At 35.1% G+C, this 16,732-nt stretch overlaps 2 protein-coding genes and 1 long non-coding RNA gene across 3 annotated transcripts; 2 read left to right on the plus strand and 1 right to left on the minus strand.

Moving 5' to 3' along the window:
- Positions 1-898: 898 nt before the first annotated feature.
- LOC147399287 (uncharacterized) lies at positions 899-4,497 on the minus strand. The gene is made up of 2 exons (XR_015180119.1): positions 3,703-4,497; positions 899-1,143 (listed from the first exon to the last, which is right to left on the minus strand). It is a non-coding gene; the product is annotated as an uncharacterized LOC147399287 (long non-coding RNA).
- Positions 4,498-6,866: 2,369 nt separating this feature from the next.
- On the plus strand, positions 6,867-7,557 carry LOC147399288 (uncharacterized). The gene has a single exon (XM_086446675.1). The coding sequence runs from the start codon at positions 7,088-7,090 to the stop codon at positions 7,541-7,543; it is 456 nt and encodes a 151-aa protein (XP_086302801.1). The 5' UTR covers positions 6,867-7,087; the 3' UTR covers positions 7,544-7,557.
- Positions 7,558-8,666: 1,109 nt separating this feature from the next.
- LOC147399289 (dihydroflavonol 4-reductase/flavanone protein) lies at positions 8,667-15,531 on the plus strand. The gene is made up of 9 exons (XM_086448787.1): positions 8,667-8,968; positions 9,708-9,822; positions 10,791-10,891; positions 11,778-11,903; positions 11,988-12,108; positions 12,515-12,599; positions 14,161-14,274; positions 14,362-14,401; positions 15,117-15,531. Exons 1-9 carry the CDS (start codon positions 8,795-8,797, stop codon positions 15,267-15,269), a joined length of 1,029 nt encoding a protein of 342 aa, XP_086304913.1. The 5' UTR covers positions 8,667-8,794; the 3' UTR covers positions 15,270-15,531.
- Positions 15,532-16,732: the final 1,201 nt, after the last annotated feature.

The raw sequence follows: 16,732 nt of genomic DNA on the forward strand, positions 1-16,732 counted from the left end.
ATTAGAAGTTTTGGAATGGGCTGATTTTTGGTGATGATGATCTCTACGGTGAGGAGATCATCCTCACCAAAAATCAGCCCATTCCAAAACTTCTAACTCATATTTTAAAAAATATTTTGCCAAAAAGTTAACCATATATATATATATAATTAAATTAATTATTTCTGAGGATTGCAGATGAAAAATATTGATGGGACTTGCTTGGAAAATGACTTGAGCTTAATGGGAGCCAGACCCCCAGTACATAAAGCGAATAACTCCAATCTTCACGAGAGTAGTAGCTTTGAACTGGTTCTATTAAGCAATAACGACTTTAAACTTTTTTAATAAGTTGATAAGTATAAGATTTCACGTCAAAGAATACAAACCAATAACTCCCATTATTGGCAACGTCATCAATGTAAATGGCATAAGACGTTTAAAATGTGATTTATAATATATTAATAACATTGAAATTGACATCGTTTGGGACATTTCATCAATGTAAATGGCATAAGACGTTTAAAATGTGATATATATATAATATATTACTAACATTGAAATTGACATCGTCTCAGATATTTGGTGTGCACAAAACCATAGATCCTTCTCTCATATCTCGATGAAATGCATCTATGGTTCTTTAGACAAATCCACATCACGATGTCAATTTCAATGTTACTTCAGCATTTTCCTATATTAAAATCACTAAAAAAATTATACTTTTCTCCACTCTTATAAATTAATTAAGATATCTAGAAGAAAGTTCTTCACCCAAACTTGTGTAAAAATAGAGTAATAGAAAAAGCTTGTTATTGAAAGTTGGTTTACAGGTTGCAAGTCAAAAGTGGAAATGAACACAACTTCTATAACAAATAAATGTTACCATGGAAAACACTGAATGGAGGAACAGGATTCATCAAGCAAAAGTTGATTTTTGTACTCTAAAAGATTTTATTTTTAAGATTAAAGATTTGGTAAATAATACAACTATATGTCTATATAAATTATCCATTTAGAGAAAGCCCCACCAAGAGTTGCAACATTGCAACCATAAACCACAACGATCACCTTAATGTAACCCCTCCATCTCTATACCACCAATACGTTCATGTGGAAGATTCTATCACCGTTTTGAAGGAGCAAACAAAGCTCTGTCGAAATCTGCCAAGAGTTTTATAAAACTGAATATTAGACAGCGAGAATCTCATCTATAGTGCCATTAATGACCTTCACCACAGAATTGTTCAAATCTGTTCAGATTTCTTGTTGAAATATGCAACAAAAGCTCTCTTTTCTTGACAATGCACATCTTACTCCATAAAAATGTGTACAAATCTGTGGGTAAGTATATTCAGAACGAAAAATGTGGTCACCACGAAACACCATTTTAAGGATTTCTAAGAACAGGCACCAAAATCAAAACTATTTCAAAGTGAATTTCCCATCCAATAATTGGAGAATAATAATTTACCTCCGCACTAGGAGTTCAACTTCAGAAGAACTACTACTACTTTTCATGTATAATCTATGCATTACTTGAAAAAGAACTACAGGAGAAAGGCCTCTTCAGATCTAGAAGGTGAAGATAAGTAGTAAAGTGTGTGTTGGTATAGAAGCAAAACAACATCTATATGCCTCTGAAATCCATTTTTCCAAAAACTAGTAGGTTTCTAACAAAATCTTGTCAATATGAATCCTTTCACAGGGAAAGGAAATCTAATTAAAAGCATGCACGGAGCCAATTTTTCCAACCTTTGAAACAAAAAAGAGAACATAACAAGCAAGGTGTTTGCTTTTATCTTTACTCATTTTATTTTTCCTTTTTTCTTTATATTTCTGCTCCTTAGATTTCATTTCTTCCATACCTCTCATTATATTCATCCACTCAATCTTCATCTTCTTTTACACAACATATCGCAACCCTCACTAGAAATCCCTCGATTTGCAAGATAAAATTTCAATATTACCCCAAGAGATTTCAGTATGAGCCATGTTTGATGTGATTGCTATTCCGCTTAAAATTTTGAGAATCAACAAAGGAATGGAGCCCTACATTCTTATCAGAATTTTCCTTTGGCAAGGTAGTATTCCTCTCCCAATATAGTTTCTTTTCTTTCTACAATGGAATGACTACATGCAAAGGGTCTCAAAAAAAAAATCTAAAAAACACAGATCCTTCAAACTATTTGCACAACCTCGGTATCCTTTACTACTTTCTAGAATAGGTTTTGTGAGAAAGAAGAGAACCAATCACAGATTACATTTGTGAAAAGTATTGTTAGAATTCTACAGAGGACGAGCTGATCAAGTCTACCATTTGCAAAAGGGGATAATTGGTGTTAGTTAAACAATGGAATTAACTATGACAAAATGATTAAAAAAAATCAACTAAGATACAATTGGAACTATGTTTACATGTATTTCCAGGTAATTGAACAACAACAAAAAACTATACATCAATTTCTAACACGAAAAATTCCATTCTCATCCCATTCTTGAAGGTTCATCAAAAATCAAACCCAAAACAGATTCTAAGAGGGGGGGTTTTATCCAGTTAATTCAGTTCTTTAATGAAGATGTTGAAGCAAAGAAACAGTACGGCCAATTATGATGGCATTACAGCAACAAGATAATAAGCACAGACTACTTGTGCAAAATATGAAATCCTACTCCAACATCATTGAAAATATTCTTACTTACAAGAGCATGTCCAAATAGGGGTACCTTCAAAAGTTGAACTCAAATGTAAAATAAGATGCACCAATAAATAAAAAAATTGATCAAACGTCAACAACAATGAAAAACTAGTTGCAAAAGAAAATTGATAATCATGTTAACAATTCTTAGTGATCAGATACCTATATTTGAGAAATACAACGCAAATACCAGAAGTCACATTTGTAGCTGCACATTATTAAGATATAATGTTCAAAAATCTAAATGTAAAGATTGAAATTTTAATAATCATATGTACAAAAGGAGTACAGTGCCCGTGTCAAACATGTTTTGGATTATGACACTCTAAGAATTCTAATGTGATATTTCCAAAATTACTATTAAAAGTATAACGCAGAGTTAATGAATCTTAGTTTTCAAGATTCACCTAATTCAACACTCCTGCACGCAGATCAATTCAATGTAGTATCAAATTTCATGCTTCACAGTTGAAAACCCAAAACAAAATAAAAATTCAACTTTTAAATAAAGCACAAAATAGAGCTGAAAGGTATGTTAAACTTGTAAGCAAATCACAGAATAGAGCTGAAATAGAACAAGTATGCCATGTAGACAGGGGGACAGTAAAAGCCATATAAAATCCACTATCAGACTGATGGGTGGGTGTGGATCCATGAAACAGCCCCACATACCCACCCACCCACCCACACGGTGCAGATAAAGATTCTTGGAATCTACTGCTGAAAGGGAAATTACTACCTTCAGAGCCATTATGTTTGAATCAGAGCCCCAAATGGGCAAATGTAATTTCAATTTCAATTTCAACTTCGTCTACTGTTTATTTTGCTTCATTCAGTCGAGAGAACAAAAAATTGGGATCTGGATGAAGCAAAATAGGCTCTAAAAGTAGAAATTATGTTCTAAAAATGGATTTTTTTAGGGTGTATTCAAGGCAAAACTGCAGAAACTGATTGAGACATGTATGAGTTAGCACAACCATTAGAAGATTTAAGAAAGAAAGGTACTTCAGAAGTAAAAGCTAACCTGCAAAAGTTCCTGTACACGATATTAACTGGAGATGAGCTTAACGAAAAACAAAACCCGTTAAAAATGGTGAAAATTACTTCAAAGAGAGAACTAGTCATCAAGTTTGTGAGATTCGATCTGAAACGAAGAACAGAAGACAGAGAAGGAGAGAGGATGAGCGCCGGATGCAGAGGTTTATCGACCGATTCCTGTATTGTTCTTTCACTTGAATTAGATAATCTTCCATTTCAACAACTCAGTCCAGGAAGAGATCGGTAAACCGCTGCGTCCGAAGGCACACACATCCACCAAACCAAACAAACAAGGATCATTCAGGAAGAAAAACACACAAAGACAGAAACATAAAAAGGTAGAATTTTTAAACTAAAAATGAGATCGAATCAACAGATCTGACTCCCATTTTCACCAGATGGACAAAAATAATTGAGCTTTCTGACCTAACCGGCCTGCTTTGATCCTCAGATCTGGGGTTTAAGAGCTCAAATAAATGAAAAAATGAGAATTGATCAGCGAGAAAATATTTTTAAAAAAAAATGCAAAATTCAACGAAGAATCGCAGAAATACAAAAAATAAATAATAAAAAAAATCTGAGGTAAATTTGAAAACCGATTTCGTCTACAAGATCTGTTATCGTGATAATAGACAAATTTGATTTTTTTTTTTTTTTCCCCTTTTTCGTTCTATTCGAGAATACGTGATTCAACAAGGAATCTGAAGCATCGTCATTGTCGTACGGTTATTTGCTTAGCTGGTGAGGCAGTAAGTTAGGGCTTTACGAGCCCCTAGGCCAACAACTGCCACGTGGTGTATTTTTTAATACTGAGTTCCTTGACCCCATGAGTTTTTAAAGCGTGCCATTATGACTCCAATAAGTGAACATGTCCCCACATATTGATGAATATTTGAGATACCTCCCTATATGTTTTAAACTGATGATATGTCCCTTGACGTCAGTCTTTTATTGAAGACTAATTTATACGACCTCACTGCCATGATCATTGTCAACATCACGATCACCGTCATTATCATCAAAAACAACAATGATGATAGACGATGACTATGCTGATGATGTTGATGGTGGTGGTGATGACGAGGGTATTGAAATCATTTTCCATTGGTCTATAAGGGAAGACCAAGGACAAAGGTGACGTGCCATCAGTTACAAATTGTATTGAGTTCCCTCTCAGATATTGATCAAAATGGGCAGGGCCTGCCATCACTTTAAAAGACAAGGGAGCACGTGTCATATGTATAAGAGGGTTTCTCTAGCTTTGAAGTGGGCTGGCGGTTTCAAAGTGGTACTTGAGTTTTTTTTTTTTTTCCACGTGTAAAAATACACCCAAATTGCTTTGCTATGGATTCGAATCATGTTGGGAGGTGTTGATAAATGTTTAGCACACGTATCTCGATGATGTCATTGGCACGTATCACGAGAAATCTGTCCCGATTAGTAGGCCTAAACGTCAACCCTGTAGCAGGCCCCCACAAGGCACTTAGGTGGCATCCCATTTTATGCCATGTGGCATTTTCGGGGACTCATGAATCGGATATGTGGTCCATCTTTTGATCAATCTCTGAACAAAAAATTAATTTGATTGGTGGTGTGCATTTATTAATAATAGTATTATCTTAAGAATGATTTATAATTAATGAATTTGAACTCTTTTTAATAATTTAGATCTAGTGGATACAAGTTATCAAATATTATGATTTTTGGCACGTGGGTTCACCAAGGGATGGATCACATATCCATACGATCAGCAGGTCCACAAAAATGTCAAGTGGCATAAAATGGGATGTCAATTGACTTTGGTTAGGTACGGGACACCCTTTTGAGTTCGTACTCAATTTCTTTAGACGTGGAATGGTTTATGACCACTAATGATAAAATCCATGGAAATTTTGTAAGATATTGATTTTTTGTGCATTGGGTAGAGACTAAACATTCAAAAAATAAAATAATACTCACAAAAAAGTTAATACAATATTTTATAGAATCATGATAGGCCAATTGCACGATGCCTATATAGGTGGTTATAGAAAATGAGGATGTCCTCAATACATGTGGTTTTGTGTAATTGGTCAATTTGGGATTCTGTGAAATCTCGTATTGACTCTTGTGAGAAAAAAAATTTTGTTTCAAAAGTTCAATGGATATAAATGCGTGGGATGTTTTACTTTTGGTAGGGAGTACATATTAAGCAATTTTGACAAAAATTCATCATGGGGTTACTTTTTTTTTTTTTTGAGAGTATCATGGGGTTACTTTGAGAATAGTTTGGTGTAATTTGGATTTCAATACTTAAAAAAAAAATTAGGTAATTGCAAATCTCTTTAAAGTACTAAATGCCTTAATCATGAATCTCTTCAAACTGTTAAATGCCTTGTAACCTGGTCAATTTATCTTCCACTGACTTAACAAAATCGTTGGACTACAATACTGTACCACCTTTAGTGTTTGGTGGGATTTTAAGGTCGAGAATATTTATTTGTTTATTTTCTTTTGTTTCAATATGTTAGATATGGTGGATTTTCACCATAATCATTCATCCTCACGTACTTCCAAGTTGCACTCTTAGTAATGCACTTCTATCCAAGTTGATACCAGCTTACTTGTTATGTGTATTTTATGGGTGTGGCATGTATCAAAGGACTTGGGATGAGATATGGTGCTCTAAGAGGCCAGTTACCTCGCCCTCGCTAGTTGGACCTATGAGTCCAGACAAGCTCGTTATAATAATTAAAAAATAAAAATAAAAATATTTTAATACACTTTCAAAATTTGTTTTACTGCCTAAAATACCTTATGAATAAAATTTCCTATCAAAGATACCCTCAAAGGTTGATTTCCAAGGTGTTTTAAATACATCTTAACATGTACCCTTAAAAGCACAAGTTAATCAAATCGAATACATCTTAAAGGTGTTTTAAATACATCTTAACATGTTAACCAAACCGAATGTCGATAATGAAGAGTGATATTTTATTTGAAAGTCAAATTCTATGACACTCAAAATGTCTTTAAGGTATTTCAAAAACTCTTGTGGTTCTATATTGAAGAGTATAACCCAATTAATGAGACAACTGCCCCAATCTTTCTTCTTTATAATGAATTAGTTATTTTTCTTCACACTAGGCATGATTAGTAGAGTCCCTAATGATAACTTCTATTTTTTGGTGGACAAGTTAAAGTGAGGTTTGAAGTAAAGCAATAAGTACAAGTCATGCTACCCCCATCAGCTTTGCAACATAATCTTCTTGCTTTACCATCCTTCATATTTCCTCCCAATAGGAAGCAAAGAACTTATTCATTCACAATTTTCTCCATCTCCTCCATCTCCTCCATCTCCTCCAATCTTCAACCAACTTTTCATAATTTCCATGGAGGATTTGAACTTGTTAGCTGCTGATGGCATTGTCATTTGTTGTTGCTGCCCTTGCTTGATCCTACAAATCGTTGTCTTCGTCTTGCTCAAGCTTCCTTACAAATTGGTGAAGAAGTCTAGAAGACTTGTTCAAAATAGATTTTACAAGAGGAAGAGAAAAGAAAAGGAAATTGACTTGCAAGACGATCAATATAGAGGTGAACACATAAGAACCCAAGAAGATCCTAGAAGAATTTTGGTTAATGGGATACATTTGGATGCTTGCCATAATTGTAAGTTGGATTTAATGAATGTTGAGATGGTCTTGGAGGATTTTTCTAAACAGGGAAAGTTTGCGTTTGGAAGCTTTTGGGGAAGAGAGGATTCAAGATGCTTCACACCAGATAGAATTACAGAAGAATTTGATGATATTGTACACTACCATTTCATCCAAATGATAAATTCTTTTTAAGTATATATGTTTCATCCAGCTTTTAACTTTTAAATTTTCATTTGTTTGATAATTTATCAGGGCTTTTAAGGGGTATTTGGATGCATGGATAGTTATATCCAAGCTAAATTAAATCCCAACAAGGACTTATTTGCTTGGAGTATGGGGATCATAAATGGATAATTATGTCGAATCCACTTGTGACAAGTCAGGAATCCGACTTTTGTATTCAAATATATGTTAATTTTTTTTTAATATTATATTTGTTTCCTATTTTTCAAGGAAAAATATTAACTTGGCCAAGTTTTCTAATTTACTTAATAAATGAATTTTAGTATGAAGTAGGACCGCAACTTGGGCGGGTTTGGAGGGTTGACCCAAAGCACAACTCAAGTGGCAAAACACTCAACCTAAACTCAACTCGACCTGAACATTGAGCCTCAACTCATTTACCCAAGCTCAACTTGAGTTTGAGTTAGTTCAAGTTAAGAGTTTTGAAAGGGGTCATTGGACTTGTTGAACAAAATCTAATTTTGTTTTGATTGGTAAAGAAATTTTATACATTAAGCAAAAGAAAAAAATGATATATATGTTTATAAATTTGTTAAATCTTTAAATAAGAAATAATTAAAAAAATATTTTAAAAATATAATTAATGTAAAAAAATATTTATATATTATTCCATAGCTTTGGATTCAGATTGAATTGGATTGTCGAAACCATTAATAGGTTAAGGTCTGGTTGAGATATTCTAACTTAGATTCAATTCAAGTTCTACATAACTTAGAATTTTAATAGTGAAGCCAAGCTAAACCGTCTCCAATAATCAGATCTTAAGATCTTAGGACGCTTATCCGATCGGATAAAATTGATTTGAATCCAAATCATATTAAATATACAAGATATAAATAAATTTCATAAACATGAAAAAAATCTCCATTATAATCTCTGGCATTTAATCAGATTGGAGACTTGTCAGATAAGGACATTGGTTTTATACTTTATCAAATCGGATCGTTATTGGAACCCAATTCCTCGATCCAGGTTCGAAGTTTTCAGATCCGATCCATTGACAACACCGCTTACTGATATTTTCTAGGGCTACTTCATTAAACAGCTATTCCTTCCTATAAGTCACGAATGTTCGCTCCTCATTTAGAGAGAGAGAGAGAGAGAGAGAGAGAGAGGTCGAACAGACTTTTCTAAGTAGAATAGAACTAGAAGAGACGACTGTGGTCATTCTCTATCGTGAGAAAGAGAGAGAGAGGAATCATGGGAGAACATGAAGATCAACAGCGCATAAAGAAGATCGCAGCGGCTTCGTACGACTATGAACACGACTCTAGATGGGCGGATTACTGGTCCAACATCCTGATACCTCCTAATTTGGCTTCTCGTTCCGACGTTATCGATCACTTCAAGCGCAAGTTTTACCAGCGTTACATCGTTAGTATTTTTTAACTCAGACAATCAAACCCTTCTCTACCATTTAGGCATTTTCTTCTTATTATCGACTTCACAATGATATTAATGGAATTAACGCCGAAATCCACAAATTTCATCTTAATTTTTATGAGTTTTGCCTACTTGGTTTTGGACTATATGACGATTCCATTGGTTTCAGTTGAAACCCACGAATGTCATCTGAATTTTGTGTGCTTTTTCTTGTGAGATTTGCTTCTGATCATAATTATGTTAGAGATTTTGGTTAATTTGTGGTTTACATTCCTTATTTGTATTGGGTCTAATTTATCAAGATTAAATCTCACGAATCTCATCTGGGTTTCGATTCTGAACCTCTAAAAACCAGAACTTTCTTTTTTACAATTATTTACTTTTTCTCCCCTTTTTTTATTTGTATGCGTAATGCAATGCGTTCTCTTTAAATTTCCAAACATGGTTAAATCACCATTTAAATATGGGAAATTGTGCGTGGGAGTGGTAAAAATGAAATCCCTGTTTTGAGTTTTCTTCTGTTTCTTAGAGGGTTGACGCCTTTTGCAATGTTATCTCATTTTCCATGTCCATTTATTGGATTGCCACAAAAGAAGTTAAAGTGCAAGACCTATCGGTTTTAGTTTTATTATGAATTTATGCTTCCACAATTAATTGTGTGACCATTTGTTGTTAAATATGTTCTTTGTATCATGCTATTTGTTAAATTGCATATGGTTGATGCGAGCAGGATCCTGATCTTGTAGTTGAGGCAATGTCTTCTAGTGGTTCTTCTCATTCTACAAGACCATCATCCGTACCCTCATCATCACCTGCTACCGAACAAGCACGCTCAAGGAGCTCAGGTAGAATGAAGTTTATCACAATTGCTAATATACTCAACATCTAAACAAAATTCCATGATTCAGTATCAATTAAGATTTATTCAACGCATCCATTTGTTTTCTACACACCAAGTAAAAAAAATGTTTTTATTTTTTATAAACTTGCAAGGAGTTTAATGAAGCCCAAGTTTGTGGTGTAATTTGGTGGTACATAAGTTAGTGTGAAACTTCTCCACATCAATCAAGTGTGTGGAGGGAACAATTTTCTTGTAAATTAATAGGTGTGTATAGGATCAATTTTAGGAAGAGCTAGACAATGTGGTAGATTATTTGGTGTTTCCGTGGTACATTGGTAGGGATTTTATGTGTCTAGGTTCTTTCGTGAGAAGAAAGGAGGTAGTAGGGTTGTTATAAATATGGACGAATTTGGCAAATTTGTTGATTGGAACTTTCATAGCGATGTTTTGATGCAAGGGTGGTTGTTCACTTGGCCAAACAACTTAGTAAATCATGGAAATTGCATAGGCATTTCTTAGTGCCTTTTGGAAGGAATATTTTTCTAGTACTATTCAATTGACAATTCCAGGACAAGCTTGCAGCCATGTGCCTTGGATCCTTTATTGTGTAGGTTCAGTAACGTGCCATCACCTTTTCATTTTAAGAATATGTGGCTCTAGGTTTGTAACTTTAAGGACAACATGAATAAATAATAGAACTCATTTTCTTTCAAGGGCAAAGAAGGATATATGTTAATACCTACAAGCCCTATAAGAAAGGATTGAACAATAGAATGGGAAAGTGTTCGGGAGGGTAGGGTAGTATTGCCTGTACTTCAATTTGCACTTTTGTTGCCTGTTGGCTTGTTTTTCTGTTAGTCATTGGTAGGTCTCCTCGACCTCCCAGGTTTTGTTTGTTCTTCTTTCCGATTGTAGTAGATTTTTACTTGTTCCCCCTCCTATTATTTATTTATTTTTTTTTGTGTGGTGTAGGATCAAATACAAGAACATCAGGACCATCAACAACACCGGCTACTAACGCAAGTTCTCTGCGCTGGGATCGACAAACATTACACTTTTCTGTCAATGCTTGGGTACAAAAAATAACTCTTGTATTTATATTTCCATACCTTAGTATCATTTTATATTTGAAATCACACATTCACACTTACGAACATATCTTTATTGAGTAATTACATGTCTATGAGTGTGGAGCCCATGCGTGCACATTCCACATGATACACCGTTTCAATACTTGATGCTTTTATATGATTATTTCTTGTAGTCACAATTTTCTTGGATAATTTGATCTCTATTTGAAGATGCATTAAAACAAGTTATGTTGCCCAAACACGTTTTGATGTTCATTTTAACATTGTTACTTGTTGTTCACACTCTGACCTCTTGAAAAGTTCTTTGTCTACACTGTTTCTCTTTTCATTTGATATGAAATATTTTCATATATTTATATATGAAAATGTTGTCTGAAATGTAAAACAACAATAATAATCTATAAATTCATGAAGCCCTTGGACTTCGTTAATATATGATATAAGAATTCCATTTGTGCATGTGAAATCTGAAGAACAAACAGAAACCTGTCTACATGGATCAACACCTAACTGTCCCATGGCTTGGTTGCATCCATGTAACTCATGTTCTTTGATATCATTCTTTTAACATGTTCTCCATCACTCACTTGGGAATTGCAATATTCCAATTTTGGCATGGATCATATAGCAAACTTGGATAGAAAGGCATTTATTGTTCAATTGGAAGATGAGTCTTTATTAAATTTGTTTTTGATCTGAGTAGTTGTGAACTTTACAATTTCTTAATATATTTAATTGGCTGTTGAGATAACTCAGGGATTTATGAAGTAAGGCTTGCGTGAAAATCCTTTTGTATCATTTCGCTTGTCATTTTTTTACCTTTTCCCCCATATATCAGTACCATTTTGATGTTCTTGGCATCCTGCAGATACTTATTGTTGCTGTGCTTGCGATCCTTCCAGTAGTACCTAAGAATCTTTCAATCAGGGCGTATCGATTGTCCCTCATCGGAACCCTATGTTCCTCTTTGTATTCTTTATACTCACTATATGGGGTAATCATACCATCAACCTTATGTTTTGCACCTTTTTATCATTAATAATTTTTTTCATCATTAACCACAAATTTTTTGTTTCAGAAACCTAGGGCGTGGAATCTGCAGGCTGTCCAAGTATGGTTTCAATCAGTAATTGCAACAAAGGATTTTATCTACTTCCTCTACTGCCTTATGTTCGTCACCTCCCATCTTCATTTCAAATGTGAGCACCACTAGGGTTTTGAAATTATTTAATAATGCGTTGCTTATTTTCTGGGATGTACTTCAATTTGTGCCTGGTTCTTTTCCCCAATGCTGTTAAATAGCATATGCGACAATGTGCGACCAACACATGCTATTCGCACATGTGATTTCGCACATCGCATATGCGGTGGCATATGCTGTAATTTTTTTTTAACTGTTGGACAGTATGCCATCGCATATGCTGCAATTTTTTTTTTCTGACCATTGCACACAAAAATATGACATTGCATATTGGCAGATGACATATTGTTGGGGTATGTGACTATAGCTTATGCAATTTTCACTTTCAAAATAGCATATGCGGTCTTGACAACACTGCTTTTCCCATCACATCCAGCATGTACTGATGTTAAGCTTTGTGGCAGTTGCTTTAATACCTGTTCTCTGCCGGGCCCTTGAACATGTGGCCAAGTTCCTAAGGCGCAATTTTAGTCGGTCCTCCTTGTACAGGTAAAATAATCATAAGTAACTGCACTCTATCAAGTGAATTTGATTCCTGAATTTGCCACTCCACTACTAATAACAAGCAGGCCTCACTTACCAAATTTAACTGCACCAATTTTGTAATATTTTGGAAGCTCTGACATGTTTGATTAATGTGATTATCTTTTGTAGAAAGTCTAGAAAGAATACATTGTTAAGTTTGAAGAACTTTTTTGTACATGTATATGACAAATTGGTGTTGTTCGTCTAAGATGCCCAGATACCCATTACTGATATGAACACCTGAATGGGAATTAGGATATGACTCATTCCCAAAATCAAGGACATGGATACAGAAACGAATATCTCATCCAATTTATTGTTACTATTTTTAAGTCTTAATTTTTTTATGGCCAGTCAATGTTGTATTTTGTTTTTGCTCTAAATTTTGCTCAGTTAAAAATCGGAATTTTTCAATGAAGTTCAATTCAACATAGAGAATTTCTATCAAGATTTGCCAATCTAAAGAAATTGAGAGAAATTATTGCCAAAATATGGGGAAAATACGTAAATATTGCAGGAATGATAAAGCGAGCATGACGAGAACAATCTACTTTTTTTTATCACAAAATCAAGCATTAGCATATGCAAGATGAATAAGGTTCCAAGATCATATTCAGTTCTGATCCTTGGGTCTGCAGAATTTAGACATTGTTATATTAATGCTACTTAAATGTATGAACCAGCATGAAAATACGGATACAAATGATTTTAATCTTAGAAGCTTCAAATTCATAACTTGGGGAGCACTTGATTAGTGGAACATTCCAGTTTCCATTGAGACTGGAGCAAAACATTGACCCTGAAACATCGAATGTTTCGGAATGCTTTGGTCGAGACTGTTTCGATTTTTCTCATGACTGAAACATTGCATCAAAACAAGATTTTAAACCTTTATTAACATTGCAGAGTTCTTTACAGTATATTATTCACATATTTTTGTGGTCATAACAATCAAGAAAATTGTTAGGATTTTAGGGAATAGCTATACATATAATAAAGAATGATAAGGTAGTAAGTAGAAGTATCCATGCAATGTATGTTCTCGGTATCATATTCTGTGGTTGTCACATGGGTACACTGGGCTCCACTAAAGGTTTTGGTTATCATAGCTTAAATCATTACATGTCATTTTCTATTTCAGAGCCTCAGTGCATCTGATGGACTTTAAAGGGGAAAATTTAGTATTGTCATGGATACATGATATTTAGTTCTATGCTTGCTAGTTCGGTACCTTTATGCATTGTAATTTTTCACCGAGTCATAATGCATGTTGCACACTTACATGAGTATATGAGCGGATAATCTATTACTGAGAAGGATTGTCATACCCAATAAGGTTCTGTGCCATCTTTGTGTTCCCATCTTATATTTTATCTCATACCACACATCAAGCCATTCTTTTTTTCTTGCATCATTTTGTGGCTCCTACCTGTGCACTAATGTTTGTTCGTGGGTCCTCCGTCCACAAGAAGTTTATGATTTGTGAAATAAACCGACAAAAGGTGTGGTTGCTTTCTGTAAACAGGAAGTACTTGGAAGAACCTTGTTTGTGGGTGGAATCGAACACAACTACCTTAAGCATACTGACTTCTCATGCTGAGATCGGATTGGGCTTCCTCCTAATCATTTCACTGTTCTCGTCAGTTGCTCAACACTTTCCCCTTTACTTCTTCATTTTTGCTCTCTTAAATATTATTTACTCAAAAGTCAAATTTTCTGGATTCAGGTGGCAGCGCAACATAATACAAACATTTATGTACTGGCAGGTTGGTTTAAATCTTTCCCCACTATTTTCACTCAAGGAATTTTATAAACTTGTACATCACTTGTTCCTACTTATTATGTATATGGAGAAAAAGATACTAATTAAAAGAAATATATTGATGGTATTCTCTGTAAGCCAAAGGTGCTATAGCCAGCTTAGTTGATAAAACCCATGGGTGATGGTACCATAAACCTGGGTTCAATTCCTTATCTCAAGGATTTATGTTAAGATTCTCTGTTCTGGCTGCAGAGAATTTCCTCTGCTATCTTCCATAACTTGGTCCATTCAGACATCCAACATATGTGTCATATCGGTTAGATCATGTCCAAATCACTTTGGTGGATATGGGGCCCACTTAATAGGTTATACAATTGTACTACCAACCATCAGAAAAAAGAAAGAAAAAGGAGATATCCATTTTCGAATGAACACAATGTTTTATGGATGTGATATCTGGACATTATAGTAGGTTGGATGGACCAAGTGACAGTTGTGGAATGTTAACTAGAAGGGCAAAGCTCTGCCTACAAAAAAAAAAAAGAGGAATGGGAAAGTTCTCCATGTGGTTGGGACAGAGAAAATCTAAACTCCCAACCCTCTTTTTTTTGTTTCTTTCAAGGCTTGATTGTTTTGAAACCCTTTTTTTTTCAGAGTTGGAAGTAGAGTTGAATGATTTCATTGAAAGGATTCTAGTACTAATAATCCTTCTATTGCAGCTATTGAAGCTAATGTACCAGGCTCCTGTAACGGCTGGCTACCATCAGAGTGTTTGGGCTAAGATCGGTCGAACAGTTAACCCACTCGTCAACCGCTATGCCCCATTCTTGAACACTCCAATATCTGCAGCTCAGAGATGGTGGTTCAGGTAAAAAAATATGAATGAGGAATAGAGAGGAAAAGAATCAAACAGGGAACGCGTGATTCACTTTTTCCACTGGAATCTCTTTTATGGAATGCTTGACTTTTGATTAACATAGATGGATGAACATTTTCCTAGGAAGAAGATGCTCTCATTGATAGCTTTTGCTTTTTTCCCTGTTATGTTGTTTCTCATGCATACTTGTGGGTCGGTTTAAAGTATTGTATCCACTTCTGCTAGTTTTATGGATCATATTTTTCCATTATAAATAAGCCTCAAATAGTGATTTCCTCCAACAACAAAAAAGAAAGGAAAAAAAAAAAACTGGAATGGCAACCACACCATTGCCTGAACAGGAACAGCAGCAACCAGCAATCTATCCGCAAGCAGTACCTAGTGGTGCTTGGCATATTTCAGGATCTTTGGGGCCTTTTTTCACTGTGATGTCTGTGCTGACGGTCCTGACAGTGTTATCATGTGTATTGGCTCGTGTTTGTGCTTGTCGTTCAGTGGGTCCATTGGATGTTAGTTATGGTGACTGTTTCTGTTGTGTGGTGGAGGTGGAGGTGGATGTGGAGGTGGCCTTGCTGCAGCATATCCAATGACGTGGAAGTGGGAGAGGTGAATGTGGAATGCAATAATAATAAATCACAAGGTACTGAAATTCCTCCATCTCCACCTCCACCTCGAAGTTGACTGCCAATTTTGGCTTTAACTTCTGCTCCCATTGAGTTTGGATTGGTTGTGCCTGATTTTCGTTTGTCATCAATCAATATTTCTGTAGATCTGAGCCTGTAACCAATGCCGTTACTGTTTTCAGCAGTGGCGGTGATAGTAAAAAATATGGGGCATTTGGGTGGTTGCCAGTCGCTGATCCATACAAAATGGATTGTGGGATTCATTCATGGTGTTGGAATCTGTGAGCGTCCACTCATGCAGATAATGTTGAATGTTCTGGATGTGTTTTATAACCAATTCAACCCCCCCCCCCCCCCCCCTATCTCTAGGTTATGACCTGCCCTCTTATATTATCAACCTTATTTTTCAATTCAATTGGCACATTTGTAAGAAGGCTCCCATGGATCAGTGAGTGTGGGATCTGCCTGCAATCCGATGGGTCATTCAACTCACTTAAAGACTACTTGAGAGAGTGATGGTCAATAGGGGTATCTGTAAGCTGATTGAAACCAAATCGCATTATTCCGAGTTCAGTCCCCCGAACCGTGAAGGCTTGATTGGTTTGAAGAGATCTTACTAAAAACTAATATCAATCCAAATGATCCTCACTATTGATCTTGTTTTGGCAATTAACTTTAATTAAACAAAAAAAGTTAGGGATATCTGTTTACTTCAATTCAGGCATGAACACTTAATAGTCTGATGACAATTGAAGGTAAGAATATTAAGATGATTTCGTGACGGGGTTTTCCCTAAATTTATGGTAATCCTAAATTTATTATTTGTTTGTCTGTT

This window comes from Akebia trifoliata, chromosome 7 (genome assembly GCF_017979445.1).
Source record: "Akebia trifoliata isolate Shusen 1 chromosome 7, ASM1797944v1, whole genome shotgun sequence".
NCBI classification, from domain to species: Eukaryota; Viridiplantae; Streptophyta; class Magnoliopsida; order Ranunculales; family Lardizabalaceae; genus Akebia; species Akebia trifoliata.

Bases quoted from the DNA above. Each gene is read 5' to 3' on its own strand.
- LOC147399288 (XM_086446675.1), top strand. From the start codon at position 7,088: ATGGAGGATTTGAACTTGTTAGCTGCTGATGGCATTGTCATTTGTTGT.
- LOC147399289 (XM_086448787.1), top strand. From the start codon at position 8,795: ATGGGAGAACATGAAGATCAACAGCGCATAAAGAAGATCGCAGCGGCT. The intron at 8,969-9,707 runs GTTAGTATTTTT...TGATGCGAGCAG, and splicing joins AGTTTTACCAGCGTTACATC to GATCCTGATCTTGTAGTTGA. The intron at 10,892-11,777 runs GTACAAAAAATA...GGCATCCTGCAG, and splicing joins ACTTTTCTGTCAATGCTTGG to ATACTTATTGTTGCTGTGCT.